The 16,464-nt window shown below is 41.6% G+C and overlaps 1 protein-coding gene across 8 annotated transcripts in view; it reads left to right on the top strand.

Annotated features, from left to right (window-relative positions):
• Positions 1–15,651, top strand: part of sema6a (semaphorin 6A) — a 103,821-nt gene extending 88,170 nt beyond the window's left edge. For 4 of the 8 annotated variants that reach the window (XM_033017470.1, XM_033017469.1, XM_033017472.1 and 1 more), the window contains exons 19-20: positions 517–678; positions 11,912–15,651. In XM_033017470.1, the coding sequence (XP_032873361.1) occupies positions 517–678; positions 11,912–13,086 (1,337 nt within the window). In that variant the 3' untranslated portion in view covers positions 13,087–15,651. The remainder of the gene's footprint in view (positions 1–516; positions 679–11,911) is intronic. The other 4 variants (XM_033017474.1, XM_033017473.1, XM_033017476.1 and 1 more) reach the window with 2 other exon arrangements.
• Positions 15,652–16,464: the final 813 nt, after the last annotated feature.

The raw sequence follows: 16,464 nt of genomic DNA, 5'->3' as shown, positions 1-16,464 counted from the left end.
TCAACATTTTTCCTTTGTAACATAAACACCCCCTTTGGTTGCACTGATAATACCTCATGTTAAGCAATATTTCCTGTCAAGGTTGATGATGAATAATGAAATGCTACTGTCAGCACAATCTTTCAGCCGTTGGCATCAAGTAAAAATAAATCCATTGCAATGATTAGGTCCAGCAGTCCAAAGGACAATCCTGTGGCAAAATCATAGTTAACAATCCTGAAAGTAACTGCCTCCATCTCTCAGCAAGGACTCTTATCACCATCACAGTTATTCAGAGCTTCTGTCACACAGATGCAGTGTGCCAAAGGCTGGCGTGAATTGTCATTGTTGCTACTTACTTCATTGCAGATTTAATGTGAAAGAGGAAAATAACATTTCAGTTAATTTAAAGTAAAATGTTTTTTTTTAAACAATTTACTTAAACTGGAGCAGATGTTTCTTTCTTTTTCCTGACTTAACAAGCTCAGACTCTTGAGTAAAACAGAATGACCTTGACTGTGTTTACAATGATGACAGGCTACTTCAGCTCTGCCTTTTCCACTACCACCCCTCCTACAGCAATTAAGGAGGGTTATGATGCCCAGGGGCGGATGCTGGATCAGAAGAATGTTATTGCGTCCTCAGAAATCATTGACCCAAATGTGATTAACCCTCCACACATTCACCATGATACCAACGGTAAGGCCTTGGAAACACATCTTTCCTAGGGTGGGGGTAAATGAAAGGGTCGCTGCTTCCAGATGGATAAAATCAATTGGCATCTTATACAAATACGTAAAGAATTTAACGGTTCTTGGTGTCACTCCCAAAAGTGTATATCTAAGCAAATCAAGCATAAAGAAAGCTCTCATCCTTAACTCATCTGCTCCTGTACGTTACCTCAGACTCTTTGATTCTTAATTCTCAATAAATGTTGGCCTCCCCAGCAGTGCCCTCACCTCATAAATGAATCAAATATTAAGTAATAATAACATTTTAGAAAGGAAATGGAATCTTCTAATTTGCACCTAGACCTTTCAGCATTCCTTCACAAATGTCCAATATTGAAGTTGAATTTCGGTGACTTGATTCAAGGCTGTTAAACATGCACAGATTGGATTGCTATGCACTTTTAAGTTCCAATTCTGTTTTGTGCTCCACTCCTCCACAAGGGCGAGTAACCTATGAAATAGTAAATAGAGAAGCTGACATCAGCTTGTGGTCTATCACCACTTGATTATGACCAGAGTTGAAGAACCATTGAATTGTTACCACAGACAGAGGCCATGTGGCACTTCAATTCTTTGCTAGATCTGGTTAGTTAATCCCATTCACCACAGCCCAACAAATTATTTTTTTAATTGTACCTATTCATTTCTCTTTTAATGGCAGTGTTCAAGGGTGGAAATCGCCCCTGATTGTTATTGGCGGCCGCACGTGCACACACACATAAGTGATACGTGATACTTTGTTGGAGGCTTCGGCCGTGTGCCCTGTGGACGGTAACATCAGGAGCTGACCTGAATGGTGACCGACTCCGAGCTCCAGCAACAGCAGCTTTATCCGCCCGAATCGCGGGCTTCAATCGGCCCGTTCACGGGGCTTCATGCCTGGCGCGGGATCTTCCATCCCCCGCTTCAACATCGGGAGCCTCAATCACCTCGACGCAGCAATTTAACCGCGGGGCGATGGAAGATCCCGCGGCCAATGAACGGCCCCGCGAACGGGCCGATTCAAGCTCCGCTCTATGATCTTTGATCAACCAGGACACCTCCCTCCTCCAATCATCATGCTGAATCATCATGTCACCCCCCCCCCCCCCCCGCCCGCCCCGCCCCCGCCTGCTGACCAACGTCTCTCTCATCCAATCCCATGTATCTTTTTTTCAATCACTTTAAAGCCACATCCTTCGTTCTCCGCCCACAGTTCTTGCTCATCGGACTAGTATCTCTGTTTAAGCTACAACTCATAAACCACTTCAACTAATTTAATCCAATCACTCAAATTCCTCAGACTGGAATCTTGCTGGTAAATCTTCATTGCATCCTCTCTGGCATATTCCTTCATAAAATGAGGCAACAACTAAGTGTACTTCAGCCATTTTATTTAAAATAACACATGTTTTAGGCTCGGACTATTTATCTAACATTGGCTAGCAGTTCTCTCTGAGACATATTGAAGCTGGTTATATGCCAGTAATAAGTTGATCAGAATGGTTTAATTCTTCAATAACATAAAAGTGATAAGACAACATTCTTAAATCATAATTAGGTGGAAAAAAAATCCTTTAGGTCAGACCTGAACTGTAGGTTCTTTAAAGGTTCTCTATAAAGGTATCTTTACATAGGTATTAATTTAAGGCAACTATTAATCATCTTAGAACCTGTACAATATCAAAGGAAAGCTTAAAAGCTATAAATAACTGCATGTTTGCAAGGCTAGACCAGCAACTGCCTGCTCAAGTGAGTTGCTGTGGAGACTGGCTAAAAAATTAACCCTGATGCACAGCAAGAAAGATAAACACAAGAGGAAGTGGATATTGATTGAGAAAAGGAAAATAAAATATTTTCTCCCTCGCTGGCTGGGAATTCCCAGGTTTGATTCTTGGTCCACACTGAGTAACTGATCTTACTTGGAGCAAAATTTGGAACATTTCAATCAATTTCTCTTCAGCTGGACTGAAGGGAGCAAAAATCAACCAGAGATTTCACTTGCAATTAAAATCCAGCCTCGATTGCCTCTGCGATTCATACCATTTCAGCCAATTTATGAGCTGCCCATAGAGCACTACCACTGCTGAGAATGAATTTCTTGGCTTCTGCAGACCAGCCACAGGGTCTACCTTCGCAAGGATACCTTCGGGAACTGGAGAAGGGGTGAGTGTGAGGAAATCAAAGGAAACAATGTCAAAATATGGCCTCATTATGAATAAAAACAATTGACCCACAGAAACATTTTGCTAACAACTGGCCCTATTCCAAATAGGTTTCCTCTTTAACCTTTTGCCTTCATCGTTTTTAACTCTCTTTGTGCTCATATTTGATTATGACTGAGAATGGCAGTGACCCAAGAGCCTTATTAACACCAAACAAGGTTGTTTAAATTTTTGATGCTCTGTGGGATATCAAGATGATGAGCAGTGACAGTGCTGGAAGCAGTTTACCCCCTTATGAAGAACAATGGTAGCAGAGGTGATTGCATGGGTCTGACATTCTGGTGTGTGGGAGTGCTTTTAATACACTAAATTACCTATAAAGCTTGGTGTTAATTGCATTTGATGGTTTAATTGCAAAGTGGATTTATTTTTTTTGTTGATTTCTACTGTTAATGTGGTATGATTTTTTTCTGTTACCATTTGAGGATTGCGTTGTTTAATTTGCACAATGCCGCATGGAGTTCAATCTTGGAACCTTATACTCCTCCTTTGCTATTTTGCCTCCGATTACTATCTTGGAGAAAATGCACGTGCAATGTGAATGTACCCCTCGCAATGTCTGCACAGCTGCTTTTTTTTTTAGCAAACGTTTGCTCAATTTAACCTATATCTTTCTGTGTCATACACTGGCTCCTTGGAGATGCTGCACCCACATGATTAGTCTCTTTTGGCTTTTGATTTCTTTCAAAGAAAATACTTACATGCTGCAGGATTTGTGAAATGATCAGACAGGCCAGTTTATGTGGGTGAGACATTATATGTGTGTGCAGCAGCTTCTGATATCAAATACTCTGAAACTTTTCATAAAGGCTACAAAAACAGCCTTTGCTTTCATTTCTTCAAACATTGGCTGGAAACTTTTATTTCTATAGATTATTTCTATGAAAATCTTTCAGAGTATGCTTCTTTGTGCTGCCTTTCTGTGTGGTGAACTAATAGTGTGAACCCTTTAGCAAAAAACGAATTTAACCTTCCCTTCTGCTGCCATTGTATTAAAGACCACCCTCCCACTGAACATTTCATCCCCTTGTATGAAATGTTGTAAGGCCTTACTGTATGTTGTATGATTCATTACTAACCACAGAAATAGGAGAAACAGTTGATGGAACATAAACCCCCATTTCATTATTCCCTCCTTTAGGATTGGACCCTTCTTTTTTTCTATGTTGTGATTTATGTCTGCATGTCCTTGTAACCCTTGTTTAGTAGTTTTTTGATATCTCTCAATTGCCTAAGTCAAGGATATCCCCTCTTTTTTCCTACTTATCTCAGTTGCCAGATGTCTGGAGCCTCTGCAGTCTCTGCCTGGTCGATACAAATATTATAGTTCACACTGGTAATGGCTGAGAATTGCTGGTTTACAAGATAAACTCCAGAGAATTTCTTTCACACTTGCAATTTTTTATCTGTGTGCCCTTCATAATCATGAAGTATTGGACAAGTATGTCTCCAGATAAAGTTGCCGACTGCAATCTATCACAGTAGTTTCAGATTGAATTTTGTTTATCCAGGACTGCATTACTAAGCCATCTGTACTTTACTGCTGAAGCATAAATGAGAAACTGTGCTTTGTGCCTCAGGCTTTTCACCATCTTCTCCCTGATTTTTATATTTCTTCACTAATTAAGAGGTTGGTGAAAAAGAGTTGAACTCTAGATCAAGATTAAATCATGTTTGACCTAAAATATAAGGGCAATGCTCTTACAATTAGATTCCTACATGTTGTAGCTTGACAGAAATGTCCATTTTTGCAGGACATGTTCATGAAATGTATTTGTCTGTTTCAGTGTTACAATCTGTAAATTAAGAAGTCTTCCTAGTCAATTTAGACTTTATCCCCTTTTTCGACTGTTAGGTTTAATGCACTTCTGGTCACTGGAATTACATGCTGTTAAAACAGATGCTCAATCATTTTGTGCACAATTTAAGGTGACAAATATTAGTCACAGCTGTCAGCTTCCATTGATCTGAAGTGCTGCATTATTGTTTTATATTCTGGGATTATTCATTATGATTATTACAGGTTGTCACCTGGACAATGCTTCATGAGTAAGTGTGTTTATGATCTGTGATTCATATGCAATTTTGGTGAACATTATAGAGGCAGCACTGCTTTTGAGCTTCAATTAATTTTATTTGAAATATGAAGTAAATGGAAACTATGTGAATTGCCACTAAGCCTGTATTAACTGTATAACAGAAGATATCCTGGCTTCCTGCCTCCTCAAGAGTTAACTTATTCCATCAGGTATGCCTTCCTGGACTGTGTTGTTTCAGACGTTGTGACTTAATGCCTGACAGACAGTCTCTGTCCAGTGACTAGTCCCATGAATGGAGCAGGGCCAAATATCGTCAGATCTCTTTGATCTTCCCTCTAGTCATCCCCCCACAATTTGCCACATAATCGACTGGAGATCTTGGTTTATGGTCAAAGAAAATTAGCAAGGATTAATAATAGTTCATCAGACTGGGAAGTATTGATTAATTATTTGTGCAAATTGGAATTTAGCTGTTAGCACGGGATAAAGGACCATATTAGTTAAAATTAAGGACAGATTGCCGAGTCCATGGCCTTATGCATGAGTGTTGGGTGAGGTGAATTAGGGTTGCAGTCAGCAACATTCAATATTTCTGGCTAGTATCAGCTGTCTTATGGTAAGTTGATGACTTTTTGGTGACTAGGTGCTTGCTGAAACAACCAAAGCTATGTCATGTAACTACTCTTGTGATGCTCAAAACTGGATACGGAATTTGCATGCAGCATACTTCCAGAAAACAGCAAGCTGAAAACAACTAGATCGTCTGAATCACTGTCATAGAATCATAGAGTCAGTACAGAAACAGGCCCTTCGGCACAACTCATCATCAGGAATGTTGAAGGGAAATAAGAACCTTCAAATGGTATTTCACTGGAAAAGTGTTCACTGGTTTACATTTAATGGTAATTCCATTTTGTGACCATCAGCATTCATTTTAATGTACAGTAACTTCAATTGCAAAATATACTTTTTCTGAAATTCTAATTCTGCTGTTACCTGAAGGATTTTCCCTCCAACCAATATCATTATTGTAACATCCGGATGATTTGTTTACTCAGTGGCTGGGTTCAACAACCTGAAACCCTGAAACCACATCTTTACTGCAAAAAACATGGTGCTGTTCACATAAAATATCTGCACAAATGACCTGAACAGAAATGAGTGCATAATATTAAAGTATTTTCCATTGAAAGAAATTTGCAACATTTTGAATAGAGGACATGAGGGAAAGATCTCTAGTGTATGTCGCTTGCTAAATTCCAACCTGACAAACACTGCAGCTCAAATGTACAGTTTTTTACTTGAGCTGCAGCTTTTTCTCCTATTTAGTTTCAACTCTGCAGCTCATCTAGTCAAACGCCTTGTCTGCCCATGTTCGGAATGTAACGCCAATTTCAGCCTTCAATGAAACTGACTTGCAGAGGACTCATCTTTATGTTGACCACGGAACATAGAACAAAACAGTGTAGGAGGGAACTGCAGATGCTGGTTTATACCGAAGATAAACACAAAAAGCTGAAGTAACTCAGCGGGAACAGGCAGCATCTCTGGAGTGATGGAATGGGTGACATTTTGGCTCAAGTCCCTTCTTCGGACCCAGTCTGAAGAAGGGTCTCGACCCGAAACATCACCCATTCCTTCTCAGCAGAGATGCTGCCTGTTCCGCTGTGTTACTACAGCTTTTTGTGTCTATAGAACAATACAGCATGGGACCAGGCCCTTCGGCCTACAATGTACGTGTCATGGGTATGCCATGAACATGATGCCAAGTTAAACTATTCACCTCGGGCTGCATGTGATCCATATCTCTCCATTCCCTGCAAATCCATGTGCCTATCTAAAAGCCTTTTAAATGACACTCTTGTGTCTCCTCTGCATGTTCTTCAACAAAACCACATCCATCCTATAATGTGGCCACCAGAACTGCACACAATACTCCAAGTGCAGTTTAACCATTGTTTTCTAAAGATGCAACATAACACCCCAACCTTTATATTCTATGCCTTGACCTCTGAAGACAAGTAAGCTGCAAGAAACAAAGAACTGCAGATGCTGGTTAATTTTCATCGGGACACAAAGTGCTGGAGTAACTCAGCTGGTCAGGCAGCATCTCTGGAGAACATGGATAGGTGTCGTTTCTGGTCGAGACCCTTCTTCAGAATGATTGTAGGGGGGAAATTATGTGGCGTTATTGACTCATGGACAAATTTCTAAGCTTATATCCCATAGTTCTTACCCCTCCAGCCTGAGTGAACAACCTGTGATCATCCACTGTAACAATTTATAAAGGGTTGCAATGAAATTGCCTGTCCATCTCCTGAACACTGAATATGAGCTAATGCTACTCAATCTCTGTTTGAGCACAACCCATCATTACAGGAATCAATCTAATTAATCTACAGTGCATTATATCTAAAACAGGTGTAATTAGCTAACAGGACCAAGATTCAAATGATTTTCTAGGCATGGTCTTGCCAAGAAAATGAAAATGAAAAATAAAACAGCAAATACTGAAATTCGAAAATAGGAAATGGTGGAAATACTCAGCAGGTTGGGCTACGTCTGTGGCAAATGAAACAGTATTTTATTATGGTCCTACCATTTAAAAACATTTTGAAAATTATTTTTTATTCAGAATACAAAGAAATAACTGCAAAATCTCTTGAGACATTTTCAGCATCTATACATTCATTAGTGTCATGCTGAGTAGTGTTTGCACCTATCTTTAAACAAAACACCCTTGCCACCCATGTGGGATGATATCCCTCCTCTTGCTTGAGGGGAGTCCCCACTGGACTCTGCCCCTCAATGTCCAGCAGCGGAAGTACCCTAAACTGTGGTTCTCCCTCACAGTGCCTTGGCGTTGGCTGCACCGAGCTTCAGCGAGCCCTTGAGCATGTACTACTGCAGTCTGGAATGGGCTAGTCAGCATCATTCACTGACAGATATCTCGCTGTGCTGGGAGGCCAACGTGTTTCAGACACACCAAAGAATGTCTCTCACTGAGTTGAGGATCTTCGAATGCCCTGTGCAAATGCAGCTAAATTTCTTTACTCTTCTGCCCCTAACTCTTTGCAATAAGGGCCAACATACCCTTCCACATCAGATACATGGGGGATGCCCGAGTACAAATAGCTGACTTTGTGTAACTCTAGTAGGATTTCCTGATTTTCAGTTTTAGTTATTATTGAACTTGCATTGCATTGAGAAAAAATCTTGTGATTTTTTAGTGAATGAATAAGTCTGGCCTGCTATTTATGGGAGGTCTCAATTTACATAAATTTGAATTTCTATGTATCTAAGTCTGAGCATGGGTGCTGTCCATGTGGTTTGTATGTTCTCCCTGTGACCACATGGGTTTTCCCCAGGTGCTCCAGTTTCCTCCCACATTCCAAAGACGTGCAGGTTTGTAGGTTAATTGGCTTTGTGTATAGTGTGTGCTAGTGTAGCGGGGATCGCTGGTCCGCGCGGACTTAGTAGGCCAAAGGGCCTGTTTCCGGAGTGTATCTCCAAACTAAACTAATGCATTTCATATTTGGACCTTTCACAAGATTATTACCAGTTAAAACAGAGTCTCTTACTGTTTTTCATACTAGAGTGAATAGCCTTCCAATTTCATAAATTACACTCCCATCATTGTGTTTCTTGACCACGCACTTAAACTGGAATCAGGCAAATATGGGATCAGAGCTAGCAATTACTGAGAATAAAAATCTGCTCCATGTATGTGTGAAATTGAAACATTATAGTGTACTGGAGTCGCTCCGTTAAACAAGTAGCAAGTCATTATTGAAGAAGTTTTTCCATTCCACACCTGAAAGGATAACTGAATAAATTGTAGATCCAGAAATACAAGAACTTTACCTCAATGTCCAATCTTTAGCAGCAAAACACTTGTTGTATCTACCACACATACATCAACTGCAGAAGGTTAGTACGCAGAATGTGGAAGTAGCAAGAAGAGTTATTTTTTTCATTTCAGGGGAGTTGGAGGGGTAAAGTAAGGAAAACATCCAGGCTTTGATGAGATCATATCTAGTCCAAGGAATATAGTTTTGTTCTGAAAGTCGAGGCAGGAAATGTTTAGAACATAAAGCACAGCACAGGAACAGGCCCTTCGGCTCACATTGTTTATACCAAACATGATGCAAAGCTAACTAATTTCTCTGCCTGCATCTGATTCATATACTCCATAATCCTGCATTTCCATGTTAGGCCGTGGGCCGAGGTGCCAAAAGGGATTTAGATTTTAACTTTCGTAACCCATGTCTGTAATCTACTTGAAATTTGGCACAGATTTAGATAAAACATAATTGATAAGGAATTCATAACTCGTCAGTGCAAAATGTTGCACACTAATTAATAAAGCTAATTAGAAAAAGTAACAGCACCCTCTTGTGCTCAATAATATATAGGGAATATTGAATGCAGGACTGCCGCAGAGGTCCCGGGTTTCACCGGCACCTGAACCCGCCTAATTAATGGGTGAGGGTAGATCCTGTGCGTTCCCCAGTATACTGAATCCCACTGACTGCCAGTGTGCAGAGTGGGGGTCAAGTCATAGTGGGACTGGGGCAGTGCCACCTGGGGGAAGGCTAAGGCATCTTACACTGAGAGGAAAATGCCTAACCCTAACTCGCCCCCCCTTCCAGGGCTGTCCACGGTTGGAGCTGGACCGCTTTGGGACCGGCTCCGGGCTCCGTACGTGTGGCCGCTCAACGCGTCCGCCTCGGCCAGCATGCCCTTCTGAAAAATCAGCAGCAGCCCACCCGATGCCACGATTATACCGAATGTCAACATGGTGGGGAGCAGCACTGCCCTTGCACACCGCCCGAGCGCCAGCTCCGTCAGTCCGCCCGCTCGCTTGCTGCAACACCAGCCGGCCGACAGCCCGACCGGCCCCTCACTGCATCCACCGGCTGGCCGATAGCCCGACCGACTGACTGACCCCCTCTCTTGCCCCCTGCTGCTCAACTTGGCCCAGGGCCGCCTTCAGCACCCCCATAGCGCCGGCTCCATCACAGAAGTTCTCAGAGGGAAAAAAACGCCTGCGGGCTGGATGTTTTCTGGTTACGGCAGGATCTGGCCCATGGGCCGTAGGTTGCTGACCCCTGCCCTAGCCCTAACCCTCTTCAACTGAGAGGAAAATGTCTAACCCTAACCCTGACACTAACCCTAGCCCTAACCCTGACCCTGCCTTAACGCTAACCCTGATCCTAATCCTAGCTCTACACTTTTATTTATCATTTTTATTTCACATTTCACAACATCATAACTTTACAAAGATAAATCAGTTATAAAACAAAATTATCAGCAAGTGGCGCATTACCTTTCTTCCTTCGAAACCTTGCTATTGTTGTGATGTTTTAGCAGGCAGCCATGATCCCAGTGTGCTCGCTGCCTAGCTCGCATGAAACAAAGCGCATGATTGGTCAATTGCCGTCCGACCCAATGTCAAACGTGCTTTGATTGGACAATTACTACTTGGAAAATTGGAGGTTTTTCTCATATTTAAAAAATATGTGCAGGTTTTGTTCTTGACTGGTTTCAGTTATGATTTCTATAATACTTTTACACAATATGTTATAAATACAGGTAGATACGTGATTTGGGGCACGAAATGAAACGAAAAAGCACCTCGGCCCACGGTCTATGTGCCTATGTAAAAGCGTCTTAAATGCCAAGATCGTACCTGCCTCTATCACCACCTCATGTTGCACCCACCGACCATTCTGTATAAAATAACTTGCAGCACACATCCCCTTTAAACTTTGCTACTCTCACCTTAAATCTATGCCATCTAGAGTTTGACATTTCAATGCTGGGAAAAAAGTTCTGACTATTTACTCGAGAACAACTCCTGAGAAGACTGAGATTTGAAATAGATTAAATAGAATAGGATTACATGATTTTGGGTATAGCAGAAGGAGTGAAGATCCTGTTAAATATAACAATATTAATACACAAAGTGCTGTTGTAACTTGGCACATCAGGCAGCATTTCTGGAAGCAAGGTCAGACCTGATTCAGGACTCTTCTTCAGACTTTAAGATCTGAAGAATGGTCCCGAACTTGAACATCGTCTATCCATGTCCTTCAGAGATGCTGCCTGACCTGCTGAGTTACTCCAGCACTTTGTGTTTTAATCAAGATTCCAGCATCTGCAGTTCCTTGTGTCTAAATTTAAGAAGAGGCTTGACAGAGTGAATTCTATGAGGTTGTTTCTCTTAATTGGAGTCAAGAACTAGGGAAGCATGGTTTCAGGATAAAGTGCTTGGACAATTAGGATTTAGGTTAGGAAGATGGATTACTCAGAGGATGGTAAATAGTTGGAAGACTCAATCTCAGAGAGATGCGGATGCTCAGTCATTAAATATATTCAAGGTTATAGTTGATCGGTATTTGGTTTCCAGAGCAATCAAGGGATGTGGGGATCGGATGTGAAAGGGGAGTCAGGGAAGAAGATTGCTGTCAGTGTCAAAGTCTGAACACATTTGTAATTCATCCTTGCTAGTCCAGGAGCAAAACCAATGATGGCATTTCCACACGTAGCCTATTTAAGATTTATTGCTCATCGTACACTGGGACCAGGAGCTGGCCTTTCCTGGTCTGTAAAACTGCATAATCAGACCTTGGCTGGCGTTTCACTCATTGGAGCAGCAGAAAATTGGCAAATGTTCGGTTTGAATTTTTAATTATTTTGCTTTGTACTTTATTGCATAAAAAGGTTTCAAAGGTACTAAAGGTGTTTTATTATCTTGCCAGATTTTGATTGACTGAAAAGGATCGTTTGGTATATATCATTTTATTCTAAGGGGTTACCCCTGGAGGTGAAAATCTAATTATTGGAAATGACAATAATCACATACATATTAACGTTAACAATGGCTTTTGTCTTTATAAGAGAATAGAAATTATTTTCCTGTCAACTAAATTCTGTCTACTATCTAATGTTTCAGGAGTAATCCGTGAAAGTTACCTCAAGGGTCATGATCAGCTTGTTCCAGTCACCCTTTTGGCTATTGCAGTTATTCTCGCCTTTGTCATGGGGGCAATTTTCTCAGGAATAATTGTTTACTGCATTTGCGATCACCGCCGCCGGGACATTGATGTGGACCAAAGGAAAGAGAAAGACCTGCCTCGATCTCGCAAGGATTCCATGGCCAGTGTCACGAAGCTCGGGGTCCTGTTTGATGCTCAGACAAAGGATCCAAAGCCAGAAGCTCTGCTCACTCCTCTGATGCACAACGGTAAAATCGTAACACCAAACGGCACGACTAAGATACTGATCAAAGCCGATCAGCACCATTTGGACCTGACGGCCCTGCCCACTCCAGAGTCAACGCCAACCTTGCAGCAAAAGCGAAAGCTGAGCCGTGGCAGCAGCCAGTGGGAGAGGAACCAGAACCTAATCAATGCCTGCACTAAAGACCTGGCCTCCATGGGGTCGCCAGTGATTCCCATGGATCTTCCCCTCCGTGCCTCCCCCAACCACATTCCGAGTGTTGTGGTCCTCCCTACCACGCAGCAGAGCTTCCAGCACGACTATGGCGATCAAGGGCACCGATCGGAAATGGCGCAAATCACTATTGAAGATCAGAACGCCACACTGGAATACAGAAGTATAAAAAGCCCCTGCCATGGACTGGTTGCAAACCATGACCATGTGCCACCAAAAGTTCCTCAGAGAGAAGCCTCACTCGGCTCCGCTAATTCTGGGCTGACTCAGAATGCTCTGAGCAAGAGGCTGGATGTTCCTTCCCCTTCGTATGCAATCGAATACAAGCGAAACTATCCCAGCAATTCATTGCAGAGAAATCCTCAAACATCTGCCTTCAAACGAAACTACAATACTAACTCTTCCAATTCCTCCCACCTCTCCAGAAACCAGAGTTTTAACAGAGGAGAGAACCCTCCCCCTGCACCGCAAAGAGTAGACTCCATGCTGGTTAATGCAGGCCAATCTCAGACGCAGGCTGTGACCGTGTCTAGGAGATCCAGCATCACAGCACCATACAACTCTCTGCCAAGACTGGGGCTGAAACGCACACCCTCCATAAAACCAGATGTTCCACCAAAACCCACATTTGGTCCCCATTCAGCTTCCATCAAAGCAAATGACACATGTACATAATCACAGTGGGAAGTACAAAATGGTGTGGACCCTGCTTTCTGAGTCAGTGCTTTGCAACTGCAACACTAGTTTTGTGTATTTCTTTTTAAAAGAAGAGCTGTTGTTAAGCTGAGAATACTTATCCCTTCTCCCTGGGAAAAGTGGAATATTTACTTGCGATTGATGCAGCTACTGAACTCAGCAGTTGAAAGGTGGGGTTAGCAGCTGTGGAACTTCCATCTACGGGGGAATTTATGATTGATGAGCCTAAAGCACAAAACTGCGGCAAACGTGTAATGTCTCCTTGACTCTACAGCAACTGCCCTTTAGGGAGATGAGTTTCAAAAACAAAGCACTGAAGATGTTGACTCAGACTTAACAATAGCTGAAGTTTACTGTTTGCAGATAGTCTCAGATACTGTGAAATGCCTCTCAGTGTTACATTCGCTTGGCTGAAGCAGATATCAGCCATTTTGGCAAGGCTTTGGCCTACATCTCTGCTATTGTCCTTGTAATGATTAATGTGACTTAACACTAATAGCTCCTGGTATTTATTATTTAAGTGCTATTTCAAATATGACTGACTCCTTCAAATGAATTTATGGATATTCTTTAAAAAAAATCTGAAAAAAGTCTAAAATGTAATGTTTGTAATTATTTAAGTCAAGTCAATTAACTGGAGACATTCAATACTTTTTTTTTTAAAGATAACTGTCCACTAACAATATGGAGGTGGCATACTGAGTGCAGTGTTTCTACTCTGCTGCTGGTTGGGTTATCAAAGTGCTTGGGGAGGGGAGAAGCAAAGAAAGGGGCTATTTATTTTATTGTGACAGGTTCATTTCTTGGTGAGCTGAATGGGGGAGTGCATCAATGAAAATGTCCAAGTTTGTTCCCCTGAGGACTCGAACAGGAAAGGAAAGAAACTCAGATAACCGTGCACACAGGTGGAGGCGCCATCTATTATTCAGAGGATGTCTAAGCATTTAACAGCGGGTTGGTTTTGTCAGTAATTCATACTTGCAAAGTAGAAATGGCACATCGTGTGGCAGCAAAACTTAATTTTGCACGTGGCACAGCAATGGGTGGAGCCTGCTGAAAGACAAGCTGTTACAGTGCATACTTCTATCATGCTGGTTCTAACTAGGAATACATCTGTGTGGCAAGCCTCTTTTTCCATGTGTAAATTTGTGCCTTACAACAACAATTATGTATAGTTCTAGCTAGTAATGTGCAAATAATTCCCCACTTTAAAAAAAAAAAATTTTGCTAAATTTTCCTGCCCATTTGGAATAATTTGACTCTCACAGAATATTCAAGCTTGAGTCCCGGAAAAATCCGGACACAGCGACATACGAGTCGCACAGCCGTGCCAATCCTCCCCTCCCAACATGCGACAATTGCAGAAGATTTCAAGCTCACCCACATTTCTCTGGGTGTGTTCCCTTTCATCTTTATTTCTGTACTGTAATTGAACATACAGTATTCCCACTGGCTAATTCGGAAAGACGGACGTGCTTTAATAATGTTTCTATCAGTGACAGGTGGGCAATGGCTATGATCTGATCAGTTATCCAGTTGGTCAGTGCCTCAATTCAAGGCTCCACTAAACCTACATTGTAAATGTTAGTGAATTGGCAAAGCAGTCTTAAAGCAGGCTGGCTCCTGCTGTGGTAACACTGCTTTAATAAGTGCAGCCAGAAGGATAGTGAAACCTTTTGGCGCAAGTGTTTCTAATTACTACTTTTATTTTACATTTTTCAGTTTGTCATGCACGTTGAATTGAGTGTTCTTACCTGTTTAATAATTGTCAACATGTCATAGAAATAAGGTTTTTATCAACTGTGCTGAATGAATCTTCCTTTTTATTACTTTTTGTACTTACCTGCCTTTACAGTTTTCTTCATTTGGACACCTACTTGCAAGTTGGTTAGAGTTTAGCATGGTAGCTGGATAATTACCGAAGGAACTAGACCAAAGTGTGTAACAAGGGTGCATACACATTCAACTTCTGTGTCCTCTATTTGCAGAACGTTATTAAGTTGACTAGCATTGATGCATTCCTTCAAAACAACTTTTTAAAATAAATTGTTAACTTTGTATGTTTCGAGCAAACTTCGTTTGCTGTTTCTCATGCCTTCTTTATGTTCATGCTGTGTGAGTGCAATTTTAATACATTCTTATCATTTCAACGAGAAATTCACCACAGTACATTTTATGCAAAAATAAACCCGATGAGTTCATATTGAGAGGCCAGTATTGTACTCACAACCATTGATTTGATTCAAAGCATAATGCCCTGAAATAAATGAATAGTAGTGTGCTGTTTGCTGCCTTCTCTTTCCTGGCAGTGTCCTTGTTGATCCTCTTTGCCCCTACGTGTGCCTTTTGAAGCTCACCTTTGATATAAACTCTTGGATACAAGAGTCGAACACTGGTTGTGTAAAATGTAAAATAGTGTGATGTTGGCACAATCTCTTTCCCACGGCTCCATCTCCCTAACATCCAGTTCACAACTCAAATGTATGTTGTAAAAAAAACTCTTTAATTATTACATAATGTAATAAAACAGACTGCTCTGCTGTTGTTTTGTTGGTTTGCGTGTCATGATTCTTCCAGAGCCGCTTGATTGTTGCATTAGCATCCGATTGATTTCATAGTTTGGAATGCATTTAATTTGTCACAACACATCTGTGTATCCTATTTATATTGAATTACTGTTTTGGGTGATAGAACATTGATCCATTCTAACTTTTTTCTCAACTGAACACTCTCGTCCAGAAGCCAAGACAAATCTTTTAAAGTGGAACAAAAATATCCTTTAAATGCGACTTTAAAAAATAACCACAGCACTGCACCAAACACGGTAAAATGTTCCAGATTTCACAACTCTTTCTTTACTGTCGTGATTTTTGAGTATAATGACCAATTTGTTTGAATTCCCTGCTGTGGATTTGCACAGACCATTTCAATCATTCTGTAAGCTTGTAGTGGGATCAAACATAAGCTAACTGGTAATGGTTAAGCACTTTGAAGGGATGCGTGGCAAGCAATGGGGAGGGGTTTTGGGGGGAGCTGATAACTTGGAAAAAGAGGGGTGGGAGAGGGTTATTGTGCAGCCAGAACTGGGGATGGGAGCAGAGTCAGGACTGGGTGAAGAGGATCAAGGGCAGGTAGATGTGGATGGAGGTTGGGGGGCAAAGGGTGGTGGGGAGAGGAGTAGGGGTGTTGTATTTGTACAGATGGTCAGGGTAGGGAAGAGACGGGTGCCTCAAGAGCTGCTCAGTTAGTAGGTTTGGAAAATAATCAAGGGCAGTTCAACACATTGGCCATTAGCAACTCACTGGCCAACTTACCAATTTCCACATATGTGCATACAGCATTTCATCGGGATGGTTT

This window comes from Amblyraja radiata, chromosome 3 (genome assembly GCF_010909765.2).
Source record: "Amblyraja radiata isolate CabotCenter1 chromosome 3, sAmbRad1.1.pri, whole genome shotgun sequence".
Lineage (NCBI taxonomy): Eukaryota > Metazoa > Chordata > Chondrichthyes > Rajiformes > Rajidae > Amblyraja > Amblyraja radiata.
The sequence above is the reverse complement of the archived record's forward strand: the minus strand, read 5'-3'. Positions and strand labels throughout refer to the sequence as shown.